Source organism: Aquila chrysaetos, chromosome 12 (genome assembly GCF_900496995.4).
Source record: "Aquila chrysaetos chrysaetos chromosome 12, bAquChr1.4, whole genome shotgun sequence".
NCBI lineage: Eukaryota > Metazoa > Chordata > Aves > Accipitriformes > Accipitridae > Aquila > Aquila chrysaetos.
In genome coordinates, this window is record NC_044015.1 from 903,851 (window position 1) to 912,540 (window position 8,690).

The 8,690-nt window shown below is 47.1% G+C and overlaps 1 protein-coding gene across 6 annotated transcripts; it reads left to right on the top strand.

The window, feature by feature from the left end:
* The first annotated feature begins 2,384 nt into the window (after window positions 1-2,384).
* On the top strand, window positions 2,385-8,404 carry LOC115348866 (cold inducible RNA binding protein). Of its 6 annotated transcripts, none has more exons than XR_005933782.1 (8): window positions 2,385-2,506; window positions 3,339-3,447; window positions 3,540-3,646; window positions 4,036-4,174; window positions 4,267-4,351; window positions 4,478-4,545; window positions 6,903-7,007; window positions 7,186-8,404. XR_005933782.1 is itself a non-coding variant. In XM_030032269.2 (7 exons), exons 2-7 carry the CDS (start codon window positions 3,345-3,347, stop codon window positions 4,984-4,986), a joined length of 519 nt encoding a protein of 172 aa, XP_029888129.1. In that variant the 5' UTR covers window positions 2,385-2,506; window positions 3,339-3,344; the 3' UTR covers window positions 4,987-5,713. The 6 variants fall into 6 exon arrangements, 4 of the variants coding, with proteins under 4 accessions (XP_029888129.1, XP_029888130.1, XP_040984071.1 ...); XR_005933783.1 differs by having other exon boundaries at window positions 4,481-4,545; XM_030032269.2 differs by lacking the exons at window positions 6,903-7,007; window positions 7,186-8,404 and adding an exon at window positions 4,970-5,713.
* Window positions 8,405-8,690: the final 286 nt, after the last annotated feature.

The following is an 8,690-nucleotide window of genomic DNA, read 5'->3' on the forward strand; positions in this document are numbered from 1 at the left end:
CTATTTGCATAAAATATTGTACTACTTTATCCTTCTATTCACAGTTTCATCCTGTTTTTAACTATTGCTCTAACATTTTCTGTGCTGAACCTTTTCTTCTCCTTTTACTGCAAAACATATCAGATACACTTAATTATATATATAAAATGTATATTATTATTATTCAGTGTTGTTAATTTGCTCTCAGGACTGGAAAGTTAGTAATTTTTCTCACGGTAAGAAAATAATAATCATATTAGATTGGTACCTCATCAATATGGGGTTTTTTACATGCTTCTGAGCACTTTGGTGGCAGCTGGCAGCGTGAGGCTGCAGTGTGCTGTCCCTGCCGGCCCCGTATGCTCTGCAAAACTGCCGCTGCTGTAGCACCCTAACACAAAACCCGCAGGAGGCATGCTGTTGTGAGAGCCACGCTGAGGAGTAACGAAACACCTATTTTTCTGTGTACAGCAGCTGAGATTTGGGCAGAGTGCAATACTGAGATTCCTCTGTATTTCATAATTACTATACACACTTGTGTACAAAACAAGCCTTTTCCTGTAGATCCCAAAAGGTATAACAACAAATCAGAGAGGAAAAGCCCGACTTCCTTACTCTTCAAGGCAGAGAATGGGTACTCGCTGCTTTTTACAGAACAATAGTGGGCAGACTTCTTTGCATTTCACTGTGGTTTCTTCTTACTCTGTCTCAGCTCTCAGTTAGGAAATCAATCACATTATCTGTGAAAAAACAGCACTGATTTAGATAACTCCAGTGTTATTATTCTGCACAACCCTGTTCTGACCAGGAATGCTCTGAGCACTGTAGAGGTGACAGGAGGGAAGGAGAGAGGGCAGGGGGTGTGCGCGGGTGTGCAGGTGTGTGCGTGCACTCCTCCTGCTGCAAACTGCAAAGGAAATTACCAAGTAGTTTCTCTGAGGCAGAGCTGATGTGGCCCGGTCCTGCCTCCAGGCAGCGGGACAGATGAGGTGACCTCCAAAGACCTGTCCTTGCCTCCTTTTCTTCCACCCTTTCTTTCCAGCTCTTCTCTGCACACCGCTGTTTTCCTCCTGTGTGCCTCTTCCTCGCAGACATTTTAAAATACTGTTCTGCATTTTCTAGACAAGACTGTAGTTATTGTGTGAAAAACTGACAAATTTTATTTTTAGGGCTTTTTAAACCAACGTAGTCCCTTGCAGAGACATGTGTTTATCTTTGCCAGAGAGTTTCCTCTTTCAATAAGGAAGTTTGAAACACTGAAGACATTCTTACCTTAGAAAAACCCCAGGCTGGGCTTTTAAACATTTCAATAGAAAATAGGCTGAGCAAAGTGCTTTTATTATTATTTTTTAAACAAAACCATTTATGCTTTGGAACCAGCGATGGGGCTGCTTTTTGCATTCATTGTGCCGCGCTCTCCCAAGCATGTGTGGGGGTGTGGAGGCACCAGCACAACACTTCAAAGGAAGAGGCTGCGTCGCTGTCGGGATTATTCACCCTGCGCTGCCACAGGAGACGGGAAAGGCGGACCTGCTGCCTAACCCTGCGGGGCAGGGAGAGGAGGGCGGCCTCCCCGGGAGGCTCTGCCGGCTCTGGGGGCAGCGGGTTTGCCGGGGAGTGCCAAGGCTGTGCGTGCCTGGGGGTGACGAAGACGGGACCCTGGGTCTGCCAGGGACAAGAGGACCTACCGCCGTGCCATCGAGCCACGCTCTGGTAGCGAATGCCGAGGCCTAGGGAGACGTGGGGACAACCAGGGCCTCTGCAGGCTGCGGCGTTCCGGCCCTCATGCGCCGGGGACAGGCCGCCCCTCTTAGAGGCGGGGAGAGAGGAGGCGGCGGGGCCCGGAAGGGCGGGCAGGCCGCACCTGGCGGGGGCTCGCAAGGCGACGGAGCGGGCCTGCCCGGTGCGGGTGGCATACGGCCGGAGGACGGCCCAGGACGAACGGGGAGGCTGAGGCCCGGGGCCGGCGGCGGGCAGCGCTCGCCGCCCAAGATGGCGGCGGCCCCCTCAGGCGGCCCCTTTGTCTGCAGCAGCCGCCGCATTGCCGAGAAGGGCGCGAAACTGGGGCAGCGCGGCCACGCCCCCCTGGGCGGGCCGGTCGCCAGGGAGGGCGGGGCGAGGGCGGCCTCCGGCCAATCAGCTGCCTCCACTTCCTTTCCTCTCACAGGGGCTCTCCCGGCCAACGGTCTCCGCGCTCCCAACCAATCCGCGCCGCTCTCCGCGCCCCGCCCCCACGCGAGAGGAGGGGGCGGGGGGGGTAATGCAGCGTTTTTGTTTTCACTCCCTCCTCCCCTCGCCCCCCGTCGGGGCTCATGAATATTAACAACATCCAGCCCAATCAGGTGGTGCAGCGGCGGCGGCGCTTTGGTGACGCCAGTCGCCCCGCCTTGCACCGGGGCTAATCTGCATATTCATAAGGTGGGCGGGACACAGCGCGGGCGTTTATAAGCCGCCGCCCCGCCAGCCTCAGCGTACATCGCGCTGAAGCTTTGAAGTGCTGTGTGGACCCCGCACCTCCAGGGCACCGGTAAGGCGCCCGCCGCCGTGGGCGGGCTGCGGCCGGGCTGGGCCGGGGAGGCTCGGAGCGCCAGAGCTCGAGGAAATGTGTCTTAGGAACGGAGGGCTTGCTACCTGGGGGAGTCCCGAACGGGACGCCCGTCCCGCGGCAGGGATTGCGGGGAGGCCGGCGGGTGCTGTCCCGGTTGTCTGCCGTGGGGGGGGGAAGGGTCCAGGGGAGGGGTGAAATGCGCCCTCGGAAACAAAATGGCGACGAGCCTCGACCGTGCAAAATGGCGGCGGGCGGGAGGAGGGGCGTCGGACTGCGCCTGCGCCAAGTGGGCGGGCCGTGAGGGAGGGGCGGGGGGTCCTTTGCCGGGCGGGGGTCGGAGCCGCGGGGCGCGCATGCGCCCTGCCCGCCCCCCCCCCTCCCCCCCGCGGTGTGTGTGTGAGGGGAGCCGGGGCCGCGGCCGCGGCCCGGTGAGCCGGCGGTACCGTGAGTCCCCACCGGCCGGCGGGGCCTGCGGAGGGAGCGTGTCGGGGCTCGAGCGCCCGGGAGGCGGCCTCCAGAACCTGCCCGTGCCCCGGCGGCGTGTGTGGCTGGGGCCGCTCTGCTGGCGTCCTGCTGCGGGCCTTGGTCCTCGGGTCCCCGTCTGCGGCTCCGCTTCCCCCGGGAAGGCGCTTGGTCCGGAGTCAGCTTATAGGGTACTCCTCTGTAACACAAGGCACTAGTTCACTGGAGTTTGAGGGTATGCGTCGTGCAAGAACGTGAGATTATTGGTCAGGTTATAACCAATTTAATCTTTCAGACGTTGTGGGAGTATGTTTTTGAGAAACTGACTTGGGATATATTGACTTTGCAGGTCAGAATGGCATCAGATGAGGGAAAACTCTTTGTCGGTGGACTGAGTTTTGACACCAATGAGCAGTCATTGGAACAAGTCTTCTCTAAATATGGACAAATTTCTGAAGGTAAGATCGCAGTACCAAGCTGTGATGATTTCCCTAATTTTGTTAGATTGCACAGGTGCTGATGCAGTTGGTTTTTTTCCCCCTTTTTATAGTCGTTGTGGTGAAAGACAGAGAGACGCAGAGATCCAGAGGTTTTGGCTTTGTTACTTTTGAAAACATAGATGATGCTAAAGATGCAATGATGGCCATGAATGGAAAGGTAAGGAGGCTTTGGAGCAGCTTCTTTATTTTCTAAACTATAGTAAGATAACTGCGAAAGATGTGTCTGTTCAATGCTGTGTAGAAAAACGGATAAATACTAGTGCCTTTAAAACCCAGAAATTGCATAAATAATAAAGAATATAAATTGTTGAAGTTTTGTGACTTGTATGACTGAAAAATAGTCATACTTCATAGGAATATGTGTATATATACTGTTTGAATATCAATTTACTTCTGTAGTTGGCTTAGTTTTGACATGAAATAAAACCTACCTGTAAAAACTAGCAAGTTCTGTTACTGCCTAGCTGACAGTGAAGGTGTGTAACTCATTGTATATGTGCTTTGCTATTGAAATATCAAGTTGGTTTATTTTTTTCTGTTTGTTAGTCTGTAGACGGACGTCAGATCAGAGTTGATCAGGCTGGAAAATCATCAGAGAACAGATCTCGTGGCTACAGAGGGGGGTCTTCTGGGGGCAGAGGCTTTTTCCGTGGCAGCAGAGGTCGGGGCCGTGGCTTCTCTAGAGGTGAGTGTGCATGAATGACTTGCAGTGCCTGAAGTGGTAATGGCATTTGTCAGAATGCTTAAAAAAACCCCATGATCTGGTGTCTGTTCAAGGAGGTGGAGACAGAGGCTATGGCGGAAGCAGATTTGATTCCAGAAGCGGAGGATATAATGGCTCCAGAGACTACTATAATAGCAGGTAAAGCCATTAAAACCACTGGTGGGTTGTTGCAAAGCTCCTTAAGCCCGTTGCCTGTTTGACAAAAATGTCAGTAGGCTCCAGAAACAGTTGAGCAAATATAAAGCACCTGAATGTTTTTAACAGCAGGAGTCAAGGTGGCTATGGTGACAGGTCTTCAGGAGGATCCTACAGAGACAGCTATGACAGTTACGGTAAGTCTTGGTTCAAATGGGAATGATGAGTACGTATGCTGTAGGAACTCTCTAAACCTTCTGACCCTGTACTTGAGTCTGGAAATACTGTAAGGCTCAGTTGGACTGTACCACTATTTCTGTTCTTGCCCGTAAGAACCAATCTGCCAGGCTTTGGACGTGGTTGTGCCGTTTAAATTTCTAATTTGTAATGCATGTGTAGGAGTTGCTTGGATCTAAGGCAAAGCAAGTTTTTAAAATACATTCCTCGAGCTTGAGACTAAGACAAAACTCGGATGCCCTAACAAACTTTAATCAAGGGTGGGGGAGTTCTCTTACGGTGTAGCGAACTAGCACTAGCTTCTGAAATAATGCAAGGGAGTAAAATGCTGGAACTTGTCTATGCTTCAGTGCCTTTACAATTGTGCCTGCTTCTTGTCCTCAGCTACACACAACGAGTAAAAATCCTTCCTGACTCAAGATCGTCCTTCCAATGGCTGTATTTATAAAGATTTTTGGAGCTTCGCTGAAATCGTTATTGTGTAGTACATCTACTTGTATTTTCACTTTTGTAGTATTATCAGTTCTAATCTTGTCAAACACAGCCTGACAGCTTCTGATATAAGATGGTCTGATTAGACTTTTCTTTAAGAAAGCTCTGCTTTCAAGTGTTTTTAATCTTTTTTGAAAGCACTTCAGATTTTATTTTATCCTTCATGATGAGCCAAGGTGTTTTTTTTTAAAGTTGTGAAGTTGGGGCCCCAATTCAGTTTCTTTTGAGATAGAAAGGACCTTTAATTCAATGTTCACTGGAAGCTGAACAAGCTGTGGACTTTTTTTTTTAAGTGCATTACCTTCGTCTTTTGTAACATTCCTTTAGTGTAGCAAGGTAGGAATGCAGCCTGGGTACAAATTGGAAGGCAAACCACCTTGATATATCTAAAGAGAAACTTGCTTGTATGTTCAACCTGCATAACGGTATTTTTACTGTTGTAATGATGTAAATTACCCAGAAATAGACTTGCAAACTTACCATAAAAGAGGTTCTTGAAAATGTTTATTTATATTGTCCTTTTTTACTGGAAGAAATATGCATATTCCATTGATATTGTATTTGAAGTGGTAAAGGATTCTTGTATACAGTTTTCTTTGGCTTTACGAAGCCTATTAAAAGACCGTCTGAAATGAACTCTGCTCCTGACATTTACATTTCATTGCACAACACAATCCTTGAAGATGAAGAACAGTTTAAGTAATAGAGGATGCCAGAGGAAAGGAGAAGACTAGTGATAGTGTAAGAGCAAGCCAGATTTATTGACCAGTTGCTAGAATTTAATCTTAATCAGTCTTGACATGTGAATTCGTCAACATACTTTTCACGTAAGAATAGTCAAACTTGTCTAGAGGCAGAGCACTGAAAGTACATACTTTAGGATGTTCTAAGTACTCAAAGCTGAAGTCAGAAGTCGAGGGAACGCTAGTGTTAGGTAGGATAATCGATGTTTCCTTAAAATACTGAAATAGCCTACATTGAAAAGCTGTAGTGAAGAATCAGTCCTTTAGTAACTGGACTAGTTACTAGCTTGACAAGAGTGTTCAATGGTAGGTAAATTGCCGTAATTAGCTAGCTTTGTCATTGCCTTACAAGTTCTAAGAATTCTTTGCTAGCATATGGAAACTGCAGTGTCCTTGGAGAAAAGAAGTGTTGTGCCTCCAACAGAAACCTCTGAGACGAAAGCTGCTCTCTTGGCTAGTTCATATGTGGAAATAGTCCTGTAATTCGAGGTAACTCCTTTTGCTCATGTCCGCATCCTTCCTCTTGTTGAGAGCTCATTTGAAAGTCTAATGTACCTGTGAAATATTCCTTTGACAATTTTGGTCAACTGATGGAAAAATTTTAACCCATGCCGTATGCAACCTTTGGCTTGTGGCACAACTTCAGTTCCACAGATCAGAGTTGGGCATGCAGTCATGTCTTGCTAGTAGGTATGGAAGCAAGATGGGAAACGAATTCCCTGACTTGATATGTGTTCATCTATTGAGAATCTTCCTAGACTTCATTAAGTTGCTCACTTTAATTGTAGCTTTCTTTGCCATCCTACTTGTTGCCATTAACTTTTTCCCATAGCCCACACTTCCTAAGCAGCCATGTCAAAGTGGTTAACTCTCTGCTTAGGGATCAAATGATACATTGGCTGGCATATCAAAGGCATCAGCCAGCCCTGGAACAGTTTTCCCAGACTGTGCTTCTGTGATGTGATGGGTTCAGCGAATGGCTTGTGAAACCCTCGTATATGATGTGACTTGTGTTGGGGGAGGTGGGTGGCAATGTAAAGTCTCTGTTTGATATTTTTATTAATGCATCTTTGCTTTGGCAGGCTGAAGAGAAGATGGACACTCGACGTGGAAGCTGAGTGGGGATTCTGAGGAAGGAGAGCACTCGTTCCAAGGAAGCAGGACCAAGACAGGAGTTTGCCAACCAGGTAACATCTCCTCAGTCTGCCTCCCACCCCCATAGCTTTTACTGAACCAAAAGGTTTGGCTCTGTTACTGTTTCACAGTACTATTCTGTTAAGTGGTAAAGTCTCACCAGTAGTTTCTAGGTGAAAATTCCCGTAGGCTTTCTCTGCCTTTAAATTCACTGTCTTAATTTTATTTCAGCAATGAAATGCATCAGAGAAGACCAAGAAGGACAGCCATTGACTGGAGTGGTGGAGATGAAGAGCTTTGAGCAGTGTTGTTAATTATTTTTATATAGGTCAATTGAACAAGGAAATAAGTCAAATTAAGCTAGAATAAAATACTGGAATGTGGAAAAAAAAATGAATCTCTGTAGTACTTTTGTGGGGAAACATGAGAATAATAGATTGTGGCCAAGGCATACAATAGAAATCTAATCTGGTGTACATACCAGTTAAAAGTACAAAATAAACCAATGCAGTTCTGGTTGGGGAGGCAGACAGAGAGGGTAACCTGTCTTTAAGGGCAAGTTTGAGGAAGAAATTCAGTTGCATCATTGTAACCTTGAATTAAGTTGGCCTAATACATTAAGTTTGTACATCTGCAGAACTTCAATAGTGAAGCAGGTACATCTGGAGGGAACTGTCAGATGAGCAATTACATATGGAGTCAGTATTTGTGTAGCACAGAAGCTGCTGCTGCCAGTTGAAATGGTAACAAAAGAGTCTAATTTGCACTTAAATGCTAAAGCTTTTATGAGTTTGGATAATGAATGATTTTCTTCCATACACACTAGAGTAATTAAAACTGTTTTGCTGATGAAAGTTGAGATGTGATGTTTCTGCTACTTACAGAAGTAGCTGCATGTTTGCAAAGTTTTGTGTTTTGTTGTTGTTTTTTTTTTTTTAATGTCCTGGAATTTTCTAGTAGAGCAACTTCATCAGGTGAAAGCTGTTAGGTGCTTGGAGATGAGAAGTGGAACAAGGCAAGTGTTGAAGCAGTACTGAGCCAGCCACACAGCTTTTGAGTACTGCAGTTGGAAGCTTCAGATGGATGGTGGGAGCATTCAGACTTTAAAAAGGCTGGTAAGGTAGTACTAGTAGGATAGTAACTGGTTTCACCAGTCTGATTAATGCCAGGAAGGTGCCCTGTACAGATGGGGCAAAGTGTGAGCTGCTTGAATGAGTTAGAAAGTGCAGTCCTAACAGCTGGCAATTTTTTAAAACTTATAAAACATTTGCCTGTGACTAAAGAGGAGCTGCGTAGTCAGAACAAACCCTGCTGGTATGTGTGAATGGGAAATTCAGCCCAAGATGAAAGGCGAATAAGCCACCAATTGCAGAGGCTGCAATTTTGTATTGATTCCTTTGACTCTGTGGAATAGAATGGCTAATAAAAGACTTAGTGCCATCTTCCCTAATTAGCAGATGTTGCCTTTTATTTGCAATGTCTGTTGTATTCTGCAGAGCGGATTCTGTGCAGGAGTTAAAACACTTGGGTTGGGTTGTTTAATTAAGGATCTTGATTGCTGTTTTGTTAACTGCTGTAATTGTGGTTGCCCTGCCTTGCATCCAAACAACTGTCGCTCTTGTAGCTGACCTCCTGTGGGGCTTGTGCTGTCTGCGGTGGTGCTGGACACCAAAGATGGAGTTTTACTTGTTCTATAGAAGGGCAGGTAAGGCACAGAGCAAGAGAATTTGGGTTTC